Consider the following 18,448-nt stretch of genomic DNA (forward strand, 5'->3'; position numbering starts at 1 on the left):
CATGCTTAGACACATACACCCCCAGCACTCGCTTTTGCTCAATGAGGGACTGGAGCATGTAATACGTGCTGTTCCAGTGCGTCTGTACGTCCTGCTGCAGTCTCTTTATTGGTTGGTTGAGCTGTCCCTGAATGTCCTCAAGTAGGCTAAGGCGGAATGTTTAAAATGCCCAACTATTTCCCCCCCCACGGCTATAGCATCAGCTATGCTCCTCTGTGCTAATAAACCCTCGTGAACAGCCAGTTGGAACGTGTACGCGACACACGGCAGACTTGGGAGCCCTGCTTCAATCATGGCTTTAATCATGTTTTTGGCGTTTTCACGAAACACAACATGTACTGATGTTTTAGGTATACCCTATGTCTGGAGCATTTCCTCAAACACATGCGCTATAGCCTGGCTGGTGTGCGAGCCGCGGAATTGTTTCGCATGTAATATGCCTCGTTGCGGCGTGAAACTCTCGTCTATCCACTGGGAGGTTAGGCTAATTAGCGACACGGGGCTAACACTGCTTGCCCAAATATCCGTGGTGAAACTAAACGTAGACGAGGTTTGCAGTAGGCTGTGGATATTTTTTTTCACGGAGTCGTGTAGTTTAGGCAGCTCCATGTCAGTCATGTAGCGGCAGCTTGGGACATCATATCTGGGCTTCAGAACATGGAGGAGATGCAGGAATCCCACATTTTCTACCTCCAAGAGTGGCTGGTCACTCAATGCAATGTACTCGATAATTGCCTGTGTTATTTTCACAGCATGTGGATTGTCTCAGGACATTTTCTCACGTCTTGCAAGAGTTTGATGCAGCGTGGGTTATGTTGGTTTAGAAGCGTGGGTAAACTCTTTGTACTCGTTGTCGTGTTGGGATTTTAGGTGCTTGATTAAATTACTTGTGTTAATTGTGCTACCTTTTCAGCCTCCTCTGGACAATTTCGCTGAGCACAATTTGCAGTCCGCCTTTGTTTTGTCATCTTCATTCATTTTAGAATAGTTCCACACGGCTGACATTGTCTCGTCTCGCCTGGCTCGGGTGCGGCGGCCATTTTGTCGAGTGGCTCGGGTGCGGCAGCCATCTTGTGAAGTGGCTCGGGTGCGGCGGCTATCTTGTAAAGTGGCTCGGGTGGGGTGGCCATCTTGTGAAGTGGCTCGGGTGCGGTGGCCATCTTGGACACAGGAACAGATACAGACATGGCAGCAGTCTTGGAAAGTGGTTCAGATGCTGTCATGAGTCTTTGGCTAGCCACCATTAGAGTAGTGCACACAGGCATCCGAGATCAGCCTGGCTCTCCAGCCTGCGGAGCCTGCTGTATACTGCCCACCAAAAAGTTTAGGCGAGGGGTCCACAGGATAAACAAGGTAAAAACAAACAATGACGGACAAACAGGCATTGGACAGACAGAGTATTTAAACATGAAGACAACCAATCATAAAGCAGAAAAAAATGAATCATTATGGAAACACATAGGCATTAATGTCCATGGCAACAAACAAGTGGTAGAGCACACAGGAACAAGAGAGAACAAGGCAGACTAGAAAACAGGGCAGGCTCTGTGTATGTTTTGATCATCGCTCTGAATCTGGTCTATAACAAAAGTCGTTAATAAAACTGTAATTAATATTTGCTTTTTGCAGTGAAATGCTTTAAACTTTATTTCAACCTTGGCCGCAACCCCCATGCAATAACGCTGTGACCCACATTTTGGGAAGCACTGCAATAGAACAAGCAGCTAAATACTTGAATGGTAATATGGATTTATGCTTTTTTTCCTTCTTATCAGATCTGACCATTGAGCGTTTCTGTATGACTGGAGGTCAAAGCCCAATCGGCTACCTCAAGGCCTATTTGACCAACCTGTATCTCTCTAAAGACTCCAAGAAAGTCCTGGAGGCCATTGAGGAAGGTAAATTGTTTATACTTAACATTTTTTGCATCACAACCATCCATTGTTTCAATACATCCATGTATTTAATATATCATTCTATATATATATATATATATACACATGTCAGGGTTGTAGGAAGACAGAACCCAATTGCAGACTCAGGTGAACACTTAACAGGTTTATTGAACAAAAAACAAAAACAAAACCCATGAGGGGGTAAACAAGGTAATGAACAGACAGACTTTCAGGGTAACACAAAACTAGACAAAACAAACTTGACTTGACTTGACTTGATACAAAGACTTGCATGGAAACAAACAGTCAGGAGACTAGACATTCAAGCACACAGCCCAAACAAAAGGCCATGTGCTAGCACACAAAACATGGGCCTGTCATGATCCGGCCTCAAAACTAGAGTAGAACAAGGACAAGAGTGCAAAACCATGACAGACCCCCCCTTAAGGAGCTGCTACCAGACGCTTCTCAGGGGAACACTAAACACAGGACATGACAGACTGAAACACAGACACACACCAACAGAACATGACAAATAATAACAAGGGTAAACAGGAATAAACAACGACAGGGTTGGGGTGACATAATGAAAACAACAACCAAGGGAGGGGGGGAACAGAGTTCATAGGGGGTGGTCCAGGCAGGGTGGGACTGGGCGGGGAAGGGGTCTTAGGTCCAGGAGGTGAAGTTGAGAACTTGGGGCGAGGAGTCCGGGCATGCTTGTGGGGTTTAGGAAAGACAGGCTGTGGTAGGGTAGGACCAGAAAGGATGGGGGGAACGGAACAAGGCAGGGTTCCAGGGCAGAGGAGGAGTCGGAAATGGGGCAGCCCTTATGCAACAAAAATATATTTCTAAATATATTACGTGACAATATATTTCATGTGTCTCCATATATTGTGAAATTTACATAGTAATATATCATGATATATTATATAAGAATATATACAGTCTTGTTCAAAATAATAGCAGTACAATGTGACTAACCAGAATAATCAAGGTTTTTAGTATATTTTAGGTTCAGTAGATTCTCAGAAAACAAACAAGACCCAGCATTCATGATATGCACGCTCTTAAGGCTGTGCAATTGGGCAATTAGTTGAAAGGGGTGTGTTCAAAAAAATAGCAGTGTCTACCTTTGACTGTACAAACTCAAAACTATTTTGTACAAACATTTTTTTTTTCTGGGATTTAGCAATCCTGTGAATCACTAAACTAATATTTAGTTGTATGACCACAGTTTTTTAAAACTGCTTGACATCTGTGTGGCATGGAGTCAACCAACTTGTGGCACCTCTCAGCTGTTATTCCACTCCATGATTCTTTAACAACATTCCACAATTCATTCACATTTCTTGGTTTTGCTTCAGAAACAGCATTTTTGATATCACCCCACAAGTTCTCAATTGGATTAAGGTCTGGAGATTGGGCTGGCCACTCCATAACATTAATTTTGTTGGTTTGGAACCAAGACTTTGCCTGTTTACTAGTGTGTTTTGGGTCATTGTCTTGTTGAAACAACCATTTCAAGGGCATGTCCTCTTCAGCAAAGGGCAACATGACCTCTTCAAGTATTTTAACATATGCAAACTGATCCATGATCCCTGGTATGCGATAAATAGGCCCAACACCATAGTAGGAGAAACATGCCCATATCATGATGCTTGCACCTCCATGCTTCACTGTCTTCACTGTGTACTGTGGCTTGAATTCAGAGTTTGGGGGTCGTCTCACAAACTGCCTGTGGCCCTCGGACCCAAAAAGAACAATTTTACTCTCATCAGTCCACAAAATGTTCCTCCATTTCTCTTTGGGCCAGTTGATGTGTTCTTTGGCAAATTATAACCTCTTCTGCACATGCCTTTTTTTTAACAGAGGGACTTTGCGGGGGATTCTTGAAAATAGATTAGCTTCACACAGACGTCTTCTAACTGTCACAGTACTTACAGGTAACTCCAGACTGTCTTTGATCATCCTGGAGGTGATCATTGGCTGAGCCTTTGCCATTCTGGTTATTCTTCTATCCATTTTGATGGTTGTCTTCCGTTTTCTTCCACGTCTCTCTGGTTTTGCTCTCCATTTTAAGGCATTGGAGATCATTTTAGCTGAACAGCCTATCATTTTTTGCACCTCTTTATAGGTTTTCCCCTCTCCAATCAACTTTTTGATCAAAGTACGCTGTTCTTCTGAACAATGTCTTGAACGACCCATTTTCTCAGCTTTCAAATGCATGTTCAACAAGTGTTGGCTTCATCCTTAAATAGGGGCCACCTGATTCACACCTGTTTCTACACATAGGCCGAGCTTGTTTTCTTATTCATATTTAGGGTCTTTTGTGTTGTTATTGGCGCGAGGTAAAAGTTAATAAAACTATACTTATATAATGTTACTATTGCTTTCCCATATATTCTTAACGCGATACGAGCACTCGATTATTAGAGAAGAGATATCGCTCCAGAAAAAATATTGTTTACATTCCTCTTTCCAAGTGTTAATAGTCCACACGATGTGACAAGACATTACTCCCATTAAATTTAACGTAACATCCAAGAGCGCTGATCTTTGACGGAATAGTCGCTTCCGATTGGGATTCACAGACTGATTTACGAGCTAGTGAAATGAGACACACGGAGAGTGTTTAAAAACAGCGCGTCTGTGTTTGTCCGTGTGTGCGTGCAGTTTTTCCATTCAGAGATGAGCCTGTTTAAAGGACCTCCATTCACTAGGTAGCGGAATGATACGAAAGGTGAAGCGGTTACTGGTCCGTTATCAGTAGAATATCGCATAGCTCTTAGCCAATCAGATTCGAGAACCAGAAAGAACTGTTGTATAATGCAATATATTGAACAATACTGCAATTATTGCCGTTTTTATATATTGAGTAAATACATCTCATTATACTATTTCATATATCCCATAATATATTGGTAATATATGGAGTAATATGTTTATACATATATTTTATATGCAGGGTTCTAAATTAACTTTTTTGATCACCAGCCAAGCTTACATAAATGTAAGGCTCTCTTCAATACGACCTGTCTTGGCAGTTTTAATTAACGTTAGGCTCTCTGATGACTTTGGGCACTCTCATGGTCCTTTACTGCCTTAACTTTAAAGTTATTAGTTCCCACCACGAAATTGTTCATTTCATTTTTTCTTTCGCGTATGCAACAATCCTGACAAAACATGACAACATTTTTGTGATCAAACACAAGCTTTCTTTGTTTCTCTGTCTATATCCTTGCCTCCTCTCGCTTCAAAAAGTCTCCCTCATCTTCATCATACCTAACATTATTAACATGTTTGGAGGCATAAATGGCATAAAATATTTGGAAATAATGACAGCAGAAATATTTTCAACATTACACAATGACAGCAATGATTAATAACTTATTTTTACAATAATATTTTTACAATATTTTAAGAAACCAGTCATTTTATAACTGCTATACTTAAATAATCTTAGTCATAGTTACTGCTAAGTGTTTATAGTGTCCTAGAATTAAGTATTAGTAAACTAAATATTAGTTTCATATCTGAAAATACAGAACAGTGTAAGACATAAATGTGTTAATTTTCTCTGCAACAATGCAATCCTAAAGACTTGAAAAGAGGTTTCCCTGAGATATTTCCTCTAATGTTTGAGACCTGACTGAGTAAGGATGTAATTTGTCTTACCTCCCTTAAACTCATCATCTCCTTTCTGCTTCCCTTTTACTGCTTTGCACAAAACATTTCAGATGTCCATCTACAGAAGCCAATAGTGATCGAGTTTAAGATTATCATTATTATTTAGAAACTTACTTTAGTTTTGTCATGTTTTCATAAGCTGCTTACTCAATTACGTGGCGTCATGTAATTGCATGAATGCAAAGACGCGCACGGACATGGATTTGTGCGTGTATGCGTCAGTGTGACTGCTGCGTCACTTTTACAAGCATAAGTTGGGTAACTACATTTAATATAGATCCGTTTTGCCACTATTAATACACTAGTTAACTGCTAAAATTTAAACTTAAGATTAACACTGGGGCACGTTCCGCCTTCCTTGTGTTTTGGTGGATGCGCTCCACTCGTTTCCATGGTTTCTCGCACTGGATTCACTCAACACCAGTGGGTGTATGAAACATCATCACGTAGCATTACGGCACAGTGTTCATGGGAAATGTAGGAAGTACTGCCAGAGGGATAATTGTCCGAGAACAGAGCTTTATGTATCATTCATGCAATGCCTCATGCATCACCAGCCAAACTGGCGGGTAAGTTTTAATTAACACCCGCCAAAATGAATTTTAACCCGCAGTTGGTGGGTGTTAATTTAGAACCCTGTTTATATGTATGTAATATATTGCAGTATATATTGGCAATATATGGAGTAATATGTTGATACATATATTCTAAATGTATGTAATATATTGCAGTATATATTGGCAATATTTGGAGTAATATGTTGATACATATATTCTAAATGTATGTAGAATAGAATAGAATAGAATATACTTTATTGTCCCCTCAGGGAAATTAGTCATGGACTCCAAAGTGCGTAGTGCAAAGAAGCAGCTGCCATTGTGAACAATAAATACACAAATAAAATAAAATAAATAAATAGATACAAATAACAACTGTACAGAACACCTAGTTATTGCACAGAACAGAGTTATGGCACACTTTTCAGGCCTATCTATTACAAATCTACTAAAAGTTTTGGTTTAAAAACTTTTGCAGTATATATTGGGAATATAAGAAGTAATATGTTGATACATATATTCTAAATTTATGTAATGTATTGCAGTATATATTGGCAATATATGGAGTAATATGTTGATACATATATTCTACAGTATTGTTCAAAATAATAGCAGTACAATGTGACTAACCAGAATAATCAAGGTTTTTAGTATATTTTTTATTGCTACGTGGCAAACAAGTTACCAGTAGGTTCAGTAGATTCTCAGAAAACAAATGAGACCCAGCATTCATGATATGCACGCTCTTAAGGCTGTGCAATTGGGCAATTAGTTGAATTAGTTGAAAGGGGTGTGTTCAAAAAAATAGCAGTGTGGCATTCAATCACTGAGGTCATCAATTTTGTGAAGAAACAGGTGTGAATCAGGTGGCCCCTATTTAAGGATGAAGCCAACACTTTTTTGAACATGCATTTGAAAGCTGAGGAAAATGGGTCGTTCAAGACATTGTTCAGAAGAACATCGTACTTTGATTAAAAAGTTGATTGGAGAGGGGAAACCTATAAAGAGGTGCAAAAAATGATAGGCTGTTCAGCTAAAATGATCTCCAATGCCTTAAAATGGAGAGCAAAACCAGAGAGACGTGGAAGAAAACGGAAGACAACCATCAAAATGGATAGAAGAATAACCAGAATGGCAAAGGCTCAGCCAATGATCACCTCCAGGATGATCAAAGACAGTCTGGAGTTACCTGTAAGTACTGTGACAGTTAGAAGACGTCTGTGTGAAGCTAATCTATTTTCAAGAATCCCCCGCAAAGTCCCTCTGTTAAAAAAAAGGCATGTGCAGAAGAGGTTACAATTTGCCAAAGAACACATCAACTGGCCTAAAGAGAAATTGAGGAACATTTTGTGGACTGATGAGAGTAAAATTTTTCTTTTTGGGTCCAAGGGCCACAGGCAGTTTGTGAGACGACCCCCAAGCCACAGTACACAGTGAAGACAGTGAAGCATGGAGGTGCAAGCATCATGATATGGGCATTATTCTCCTACTATGGTGTTGGGCCTATTTATTGCATACCAGGGATCATGGATCAGTTTGCATATGTTAAAATACTTGAAGAGGTCATGTTGCCCTATGCTGAAGAGGACATGTCCTTGAAATGGTTGTTTCAACAAGACAATGACCCAAAACACACTAGTAAACGGGCAAAGTCTTGGTTCCAAACCAACAAAATTAATGTTACGGAGTGGCCAGCCCAATCTCCAGACTAGGGATGCACCGATCCGATATTCTGGATCGGTATCGGGGCCGATCCGGCATTTTTTGCTGGATCGGATATCGGACTAACAGGACCGATCCAATTCCGATACTGCGCGTTACCCATGGTTGTCACTGACAAGCGATTAAACGTCAAAGTATTATAAAAGCACCATAAACGTTTTTATGCACTATAATCAAAGTCATCTTACACTCAATAGCTTCATGTGAAGGAACAAACGCACATTTAAAAATATTCATGTTCACAGAAACACTGTAACTTACTTGCAAACTGAGTTAATCCACTGATGAGAAGCGGACGGATGAAAACGCGTCATTCAACACACGCACACACACAATAACTGTAACGTTAGTCTTTATTAAAGATCTGATTTCATAAAGTCTCAGTAAGCTGTTGGATGGATGCAATTCACTATGTGCTGAGGATTCACAGGTGAAGCGGACGGATGAAATGCGTCATTCAACACACGAACCCTCAATAACTGTAGGCTGTTTTAAAGATCTGATTTTATAAAGTCTCAGTAAGTTGTTGGATGGATGCAATTCAGTATGTGCTGAGCACACGATGCATCAAATCTCTTTGTGTTTTAATAGTTATGAACTTAGCTTTCCATTGCGGAGCGAGGATTCCCATGCGAGTGTGAGGACGCTTCTAGAGCATCAATGCTGCACAGTATTGCGCAGAATGCGCACTCAATATGATTTAGGCGCATCAATTCTGCACCCGAAATGTGCATAAAAGGTCCGGTTAAGTGCATAATTCCCAAAATAACCATCTGCACACTAAAGCTTTTTTACTGTGACTTTTTGCGCGATTAAGGAAAATATATTTAGCACACTTATTTGATCAAACGTGCCTATTTTGTTTTCTCCTAAACACTGCCATGGTTAATAATTACTAATGTTCTTGTAACTTGTAAATCATTTTAAATTATTGGTTTTTAATTTAAAAGTATAATTATATATAATATAATTATATTATGCTAGATTTAGACATTTATATAGTGTGTGTCTGTGTGTGTGTGTCTGTGTGTGTGTGTGTGTGTGTGTGTGTCTGTGTGTGTGTGAGTGTGTGTGAGTGTGTGTCTGTGTGTGTGTGTGTGTCTGTGTGCGTGTGTCTGTGTGCGTGTGTCTGTCTGTGTGCGTGTCTGTCTGTAATTTAAATTGCTCAAGAAAAATACAGTAGTATCGGATCGGCAGGTATCGGAATCGGCCGATACTCAGAATTCGGGTATCGGAATCGGATCGGAGATGGAAAAAGTGGTATCGTTGCATCCCTACTCCAGACCTTAATCCAATTGAGAACTTGTGGGGTGATGTCAAAAATGCTGTTTCTGAAGCAAAACCAAGAAATGTGAATGAATTGTGGAATGTTGTTAAAGAATCATGGAGTGGAATAACAGCTGAGAGGTGCCACAAGTTGGTTGACTCCATGCCACACAGATGTCAAGCAGTTTTAAAAAACTGTGGTCATACAACTAAATATTAGGAAAAAAAAAATGTTTGTACAAAATAGTTTTGAGTTTGTACAGTCAAAGGTAAACACTGCTATTTTTTTGAACACACCCCCCTCAACTAATTGCCCAATTGCACAGCCTTAAGAGCGTGCATATCATGAATGCTGGGTCTTGTTTGTTTTCTGGGAATCTACTGAACCTACTGGTAACTTGTTTGCCACATAGCAATAAAAATATGCTGGGGACCTTGATTGTTCTGGTTGGTCACATTGTGCTGCTGTTGTTTTGAACAATACTGTATATATATATATCGTCGCTGTCCGATGAAAATCACATATGTTCATTTTGCAGATTTTGAGATTTTTCGACTGATTGAATGTCCAGGTTCATTTCCGTATAAAGTATGCGTCACATACCTAAATGGCCAATTAAAAATTGTGAAATCATGTCATCTGATTTTCACGTATACCCATTTGGTGTCAAAGCTGTCAATCACGCCGCATATCTTCCGCCTGTGAAGCATCTCGCCGGTCTCGTAAAGTTTCATCGAAGCTCAGCACTGGATATAGCCGAATAAACATGACAATGACTTTCCTTCATCGAGGTAAACGTTTCCCCCGGATGCCAGACGAACATCTAGGAGTGCCTTAATTACGGTAGGACTGTGCAAACAAAGTATCTGTCTAGCATTGGTGTTGTTATTTACGCTGGGGACATCCCACCGCTTTTTGAAGGCGTTTTGTTAAAATGTTCTGAAAAATCAAGCGATGTTTTGTGGTCTAGTGTCACATATGTTGCGTTGTATGCTTATGGTGTGTTTTCTTGTACAAATGTAATGAAATTAATTGTAATCATTGACTAAAAGCGCTGCTGTTTTCTACGCTATGGTGCTTTGGCACTGTTCGGTTGAGCTGGTGTTGCAGGGACTGTTACATGTGTGCAGTCGACATTTTTGAGGGTTTTTCTTGTTGTTGAATAGCCTACGCTATGCCCATTTTTGATGCGCCGTTATTCAATTTTTTCCTGTCCTGCAGTAATGTTTTTATCTGATCTTTTGTCCCCACCACTTTTCAACACAAACTGACGCCCCTGCTGTGTAGCATTACCATGTCAGTGTATTGATTCATTGTCCCTTCATAGGTTGCAAGAGACATTTAATAAATGTATAATTAATATTAAATAAAGTAAGCGTATTTAACTAAGACGTAGGCTATTTAATGAACTGAGCGTATTCATCTGTCAATACGAAACGCGACTTGGCCATTCTAATTAATGATCGGAAGAACGCGTATCGATCACAGTTACTGTAAAATATGCACGCATGTCCATTTAAACTCAATTTTGGTCAAATGTGGATTATATCATTACACTAGCAAGAATATGGTTACATGTAAATATGCCGTACCAAGTATGACAACGCTACATTCAACTGCTTTTGATATACGGTGTTTTTTTCACTTTCTGAAAAGTAACCGTTTTGGACATACGTGAGTTTCATCGGGCAGCGACGATATGTTATTTATTGCAGTATATTGTAAATTTAAATAATTGCCGCTATTAATATATTGCACATGAATATAATATATGTTTATATATCTCAAAATAAATGCAATATTATATTTATAAATATCTTCCATATTGTATTCCAATTGATATGCAAAAATGTATTAACAATATATGTACAGATATAGTGTCACATGTATGTTTACTATATGGTAGAATATATTTTAAATATATGTAAAATGATATGGAAAACATACATGAAATATATGTGCACACATTTATACCACATATTAACACAGACTAATGGATAATCTATCAAAAGCCACCTTTATTTTCTTTTAATCGGGCACACATACTAAAACCAATTTAAGGTAGAGAGCTAAACAGGCCTATTACAACCACAAGAGGTTTAACACATGGTCAGACAATGTGATTTGCTTTACATTACATAAATGTGTGGCATTACATTTTACATAAATTACATTTTAAAAGAGTGACATAAAACAGAAAATATACAAAATATAAATTAAAGAAATTTAAATTACCAATGTCTATGTATTTCAAACTTTCAGCAGTGCCATTATACAGTTAAAAAATACAATATATGTATAAACAAAATGCACAGACAATAATAGATAAATAAATAATAAACAAACTTTCAAGGAGCTTTGGGAACGTGGAAAAGCAAAGAAATAAATTGCCAAAAGAACATGCTGTTATCATGATTAGGAGTCCATCTTGGTTCTTCACTAATTTAAATGACTTATATACCCATGCTTTTGCACTTCACTTGGTGTCTTAGCCTGCAGATTCCCTGTTGATGGATTTTCTAACATCAGCTTAGGCCGTGGAAACTGGTTTAAAACAGCATCTGTGGAACAAAACAACGATTACTCTCTCCCTTCTCACTCCTTCTGCTGCCCCTCTGGTTCACAAAAATCTCTCCTGGAAGAGATGCAATCAAAACTGGAAAGCACCACCTCTGTTTTTCCTGGGTCGAGAGCATGCCAACGATCAGTCTCCTTCTCGAGTTTTACTGGTGGTTAGCAAACAACTTTTAGGTGCATTACCACCACCTATTGATTAGGAGTGTGGGTTAGGACCATAGGTAGGGCCTATCAGCCTCCTTGTGGCTAGTGTCTCTTACGTGTCCTGTCCTCTCCTCGCGCCTGAATCTCAGCTTCCTACTCAAGCATAATGTTCCATCGCCTTTGGCACGCATTCTGGTTGAAGCAGTTGGTGCTGAGTAGAGTACTGACAAACGTAGAAAATGAAAGGAAGGTCTCTGCTGTTTCAATGATTATTTGTGTAATGCAGATTTTTGTCTTCAATATTTTCTTTAGGCTATATGCCATGCATATTCATGCATACGCTTTGGTTGTTTATATGGAAAGTATAAATTGTTAAATCATATATAAATCATATATAAATCATATATATATATATATATATATATATATATATATATATATATATATATATATATATATATACATACATACATACATACATACATACATACATACATACATACATACATACATACATACATACATACATACATACATACATACATACATACACAGGGCTTGACATTAACTTTTTGAGCAACTTGTCGGATTTGTGTTTCACTTGTCCATGCACAAAAGTCACTTGTCCGTAAAGTCACTTGTGGTAAAGATTTATAATATAATGTATTTTTTGTGTTTTGCTAATCAGTGGCGGAGCAAGGGATTTCTTATAGGGGTGGCCAAGCAGGGACCAGCAGTTACTCTGGGGTGGCACATAAAATCTCTATCATCCAACCTTAAAATACTTTTAAGTATAATAGGTGTGTTAATAAGAATAATGTATAACATACAATTGCTGCAATACTTTCATTTTAATTAAAATGAATTGAGATTAACATACAATTTATAGTCATAATTCAACATCATGTTTTTTTAAACTATTTAATCAAATAGTCATAATCAAATAATTTAATCAAATCATTTGGCTGCTTCTTGCTACTCTTTCTGGAGAATGATGCTATATCTGCTGCCTTTCTCTTCATTTTCCCCACATTTCAATGATTGTAGAAAAGTGTCACCTTTAATAAATGGACTAATCCGGTCACCCCTGTTATTAAGTGCGAAATGGACTGTTCCAAAACTTTCCGCTAGAGTCTGCGCAGTGTCGGAGAATAGAGCAGGTGAATGATAGGAGATCGGCTGAATAGTGTAAATAGTTATAGTTTAAATAAGCAGAATTGATTCAAATCAAAGGAGGTTTTGTGGACTGTGCGTGTGCGTGCATTATACTAACCACTCATCTATGTACATTTAATAAAGTCAACGATTTTAATACTTTGAGTGAGACATACTTGTTCTAACCGGACAAACTGTAGCCTTCAACCAAACCCGGACTAGCAATTAAAGCAAAATAATGGAAGATTTTTCAATGATTGTCTGACATTAAAACACTGAACATTACCATGTTTTAAAAAACAGAATATTAGAATAAATTTATCTAGATTATCTGTTATATATATATATATATATATATATATATATATATATATATATATATATATATATATATATATATATATATATATATATATATATATATATATATATATATATATATATATATATATATATATCTTAAACCTAGCATTTACGCTGTGATGTTCGTGTGGGATTTTTAATGTACAGTGACGAACTCTGTCCGATTCAAATCAGCTGTCGCGCAGCGCACACACACATAGGCGTGCTGAAAGAGAGATTCTCATTATAAAACAGATTCTTAAACAAGATTTTAAGCCTATTATGTGTTTTATCGAACGTTAGAAGAGAAAAAATACGGACTTAAATCGGCTTTTTTGACACACAGTGAATTATATTCATGCCGGAGCCTGAAGAAACATCGGCTGTGCAATTGGGCAATTAGTTGAAAGGGGTGTGTTCAAAAAATAGCAGTGTTTACCTTTGACTGTACAAACTCAAAACTATTTTGTTCAAACATTTTTTTTGTTGGGAATTTAGCAATCCTGTGAATCACTAAACTAATATTTAGTTGTATGACCACAGTTTTTTAAAACTGCTTGACATCTGTGTGGCATGGAGTCAACCAACTTGTGGCACCTCTCAGCTGTTATTCCACTCCATGATTCTTTAACAACATTCCACAATTCATTCACATTTCTTGGTTTTGCTTCAGAAACAGCATTTTTGACATCACCCCACAATTTCTCAATTGGATTAAGGTCTGGAGATTGGGCTGGCCACTCCGTAACATTAATTTTGTTGGTTTGGAACCAAGACTTTGCCCGTTTACTAGTGTGTTTTGGGTCATTGTCTTGTTGAAACAACCATTTCAAGGGCATCTCCTCTTCAGCATAGGGCAACATGACCTCTTCAAGTATTTTAACATATGCAAACTGATCCATGATCCCTGGTATGCAATAAATAGGCCCAACACCATAGTAGGAGAAACATGCCCATATCATGATGCTTGCACCTCCATGCTTCACTGTCTTCACTGTGTACTGTGGCTTCAATTCAGAGTTTGGGGGTCGTCTCACAAACTGCCTGTGGCCCTTGGACCAAAAAAAGAACAATTTTACTCTCATCAGTCCACAAAATGTTCCTCCATTTCTCTTTAGGCCAGTTGATGTGTTCTTTGGCAAATTGTAACCTCTTCTGCACATGCCTTTTTTTTTAACAGAGGGACTTTGCGGGGGATTCTTGAAAATAGATTAGCTTCACACAGACGTCTTCTAACTGTCACAGTACTTACAGGTAACTCCAGACTGTCTTTGATCATCCTGGAGGTGATCATTGGCTGAGCCTTTGCCATTCTGGTTATTCTTCTATCCATTTTGATGGTTGTCTTCCGTTTTCTTCCACGTCTCTCTGGTTTTGCTCTCCATTTTAAGGCATTGGAGATCATTTTAGCTGAACAGCCTATCATTTTTGCACCTCTTTATAGGTTTTCCCCTCTCCAATCAACTTTTTAATCAAAGTACGCTGTTCTTCTGAACAATGTCTTGAACGACCCATTTTCCTCAGCTTTCAAATGCATGTTCAACAAGTGTTGGCTTCATCCTTAAATAGGGGCCACCTGATTCACACCTGTTTCTTCACAAAATTGATGACCTCAGTGATTGAATGCCACACTGCTATTTTTTGAACACACCCCTTTCAACTAATTCAACTAATTGCCCAATTGCACAGCCCCAAGAGCGCGCACACCATGAATGCCGGGTCTCATTTGTTTTCTGAGAATCTACTGAACCTACTGGTAACTTGTTTGCCACGTAGCAATAAAAAATATACTAAAAACCTTGATTATTCTGGTTAGTCACATTGTACTGCTATTATTTTGAACAATACTGTATCTAGGATGACAATTTCAGACCCCTACATGATTTCTAAGTGGGAGAACTTGCAAAATAGCAGGGTGTTCAAATAATTATTTTCCTCACTGTAAATGCCAAAAAGGGCACAGACAAAGGTAAAGGGCACAGAAAGAGCAAAAGTTATCAACAAATCTATGTTCTTGTTCACTGCAATCATCCCTCTCTTATTGAGAATCATGAAGCACTAGATTTTTTAAGAAAAAATGTGAGTAGTGCTTCCTGTGGCAAAACTTGGGACACAAAATGAGACAAAAGAGCCCACCTAACTGTGACGATGTTCTGATGCAGAAATATAGCTATTGCAAAACGGTTGGTAGGGTGTTCTCATTGGTTGCTAAGAAGTGAATTGTCATCCACCAATGATTATATACAGTCAGGTCCATAAATATTGGGACAGTTTAGTTTAAATGTATTCAAGTTACAGTCAGATTATGACTATTGGCTGCAGTTCACACTCTCAGCTTTGTTTTGGGGGTGTTCGCATCCGGATTGGCTGGAGGATTTGGGAATTGTAGTTGTTTGGTGTGTGGCTCCCTCTTTTGGAGGGGGTCAAAAGTAGTGGGACAGTTGACTTGAAGGCTGTTTTATGGACAGGTATTGTCTATTTGTTAAATAATTTCCTCATTAATGACAGACGTTAAAGGTGTGGAGTTGATTTTAATTGTGGCAATTGCATTTAAAAGCTGTGGCTGTGAACCCAAATCATTCGGTTCAGGGACATCTCCATGCAAGTGATACAGACCATATTTATGTTTCAAAAACACAACAAATCCATCAGAGAGATAGCAGAAACATTAAGAGTGGCCAGATCAACAATTTGACATATAAAAATCCTGTATGTCAATATAGGATAACAGTGGTGGATGATCGGATTATCCTCTCCATGATAAAGAAAAAACCCCCCACAATGTCCAGACAAACGAAGAACACTCTACAGGAGGTAAAGATGTCATTGTCAATCAAAACAATAAAGAGAAGAAATTACAAGGAGAAATACAGAGGGTTCACCACAAGACACAAAAGACACAAGAATAGGAAGGGGAGATTAGACTCCAAAAAAGCCCATAAAAAGCTTTATTTGGAGAGATTAAACTAATATCAACCTGTATAAGACTAACGAGAATAAAAATGAGGGAGAAGGCCAAGAAGATCTCATGATATCAGCAGACAACATCTTCAGTAAAATAGTGTTCAGGCAGTGGTATTGCATTGTTGGTGTTTTTCGGCGATGTAACAGAAGACAGAAGCATTCAGATGAATTTTTCACTTCACTGGACATTGTAAAGGGTTTTTTCTTTATCATGGAGGGGATAATGCGATCATCCACCACTGTTATCCTATATAGACATACAGGAGACATACAGGATTGTTATGTTGCTGATCTCACCAGTGTGTTGTTTCTTTAATCAGGATGTACCAGGTTGTTGATCTGGCCACTCTTGATGTTCCTGCTGTCTCTCTGATGGATTTGTGGTGTTTTTGAGGCCTGGATGTGGTCTGTGTCACTTGCATGGAGGTGTCCCTGAACCGAATGATTTGGGTTCACAGCCACAGCTTTCAAATGCAATTGCCACACTTAAAATCAACTGCAGACCTTTAACATCTGTCATTAATGATGAAATTATTTAACAAATAGACAATACCTATCCATAAAACAGTTTATAAGTCAACTGTCCCATTACTTGAGACCCCTTTAAAAAGAGGGAGCTACATTTTAAACAGGTGTAATTCCTAAATCCTTCAGCCAGTTTGGATGTGAATACCCTCAAAATAAAGCTGAGAGTGTGAACTGTAAGCAAATATTCATAATCTGACTGTAACTTGAATACATTTTGGTAAACAGCTAAAATAACATAAAATGTGCCTCTGTCCCAATATTTATGGACCTGACTGTATAAGTAGTAAATGCCATCAGCTGCTTTCAGATTGGAGCGGCATTTACTACACAGGGCCGTTGTTCACAGAGAAGCTAGGCAAAATCGCGTTCATAATCAAGGAAAATCGACCCCGATAATCTATGCGATTTTGCGCAGCTTCTCTGTGAACTATGGTTCTGTGAAGTAAATGCCTCTCCATCTGAAAGCAGGTGATGGCAATTTACTTATAATCACCAAACAGGCTTTACTGATGACATGCGCATGAGAATCGCAGGTGATTTATTTTTGCACAGCCCTATTACAGACCTGCATTACTACAGTAAAAGTTTAATTTCAAGTTTGTATGCGCACCCAAAAAATGTTAGCACCAGCCGCCACTGTTCAGACACTTTTGTCCAAAGCGAATTACAAATGAGGTAAACAATAGAAGCAATTATAGCAACATAAGAACAGCAATACATAAATGCACTGGAAATAGTATCATCAAGTCCAACACAGTATACATAGCCAAGGGTTGGTTAGTCTTTTTTTTTAAATGTACAGATAGAGATAAAGAAAAATAGAGAAAGATAGTAAGTCTTATACAAGAAAGTTAGGTAATGGTGAAAGAGATTTAGCCGATTCTTTTTTTTATCAAAGTTTTTATTGTTAGAGAGTTTCACAAAAGGATTGCCAAAATACAGATAATACTCTGAACAATTTTCCCATTTTCCTTTCCCAAATTGCCCTCCCATATTCCCAGGCGACCAAACCCACCCCATGTCTTAGTGGTTAAATAAAACAATATATATATATAATATATATTTATATGTAAAATAATTTGAAGGTAGTGCAGGATAAAAGGCATATACCACTGCATGCATAAAGAAAGAAATTGAGCAGTCCTAGACCACCAGGACAAAAGGTTAAAGTTTACAGCTGCTCTTTAATTTTTAAAATAACTTCTAACCAGGCTGAAATTGTCTTTTGAGAAGCACCATGTAGTCTTGCCACTGAAAGTTCCATATTGGCAATATCCAAGAAGGATTGCATCCAATGGGTCCAATTTAAATAATGTGGGGGTTTCCAATGTAAAGCGAGCATTTTCTTGGCAGCCGTAAGACCACAGAAGAGCATTTTTTTCTGGGTTAGCGAGAAGTCGTAAGAAGCGTCATCATTCAGCAGCAAAAGTCTGGGGCAGCATGGTATTACTACCTTCAGAATGTCCTTCAGGGTAATGATTACTTGTTTCCAAAAATGTTAACTTTATTGCAGTCCCAAAACATGTGCATAAATGTGCCATGTTCTCCAGTGGAGCAAAAGTTGCATATTGGAGAGGTGGAGGTTTTCATTAAGAAACACTTTCTAG

The 18,448-nt window shown here is 38.3% G+C and overlaps 1 protein-coding gene across 2 annotated transcripts in view; it reads left to right on the plus strand.

Moving 5' to 3' along the window:
* nt5c1bb (5'-nucleotidase, cytosolic IB b) overlaps positions 1-18,448 on the plus strand; it is a 78,427-nt gene that overhangs the window by 29,649 nt on the left and 30,330 nt on the right. The window contains exon 4 of one of the 2 annotated variants that reach the window (XM_073855478.1): positions 1,776-1,898. The exons of the other annotated variant lie outside the window; for it this stretch is intronic. Within the exon in view, the coding sequence (XP_073711579.1) occupies positions 1,776-1,898 (123 nt within the window). The remainder of the gene's footprint in view (positions 1-1,775; positions 1,899-18,448) is intronic. 2 annotated transcript variants of the gene reach the window in all.

Source organism: Misgurnus anguillicaudatus, chromosome 18, assembly GCF_027580225.2.
Source record: "Misgurnus anguillicaudatus chromosome 18, ASM2758022v2, whole genome shotgun sequence".
In the NCBI taxonomy this organism is placed as follows: Eukaryota; Metazoa; Chordata; class Actinopteri; order Cypriniformes; family Cobitidae; genus Misgurnus; species Misgurnus anguillicaudatus.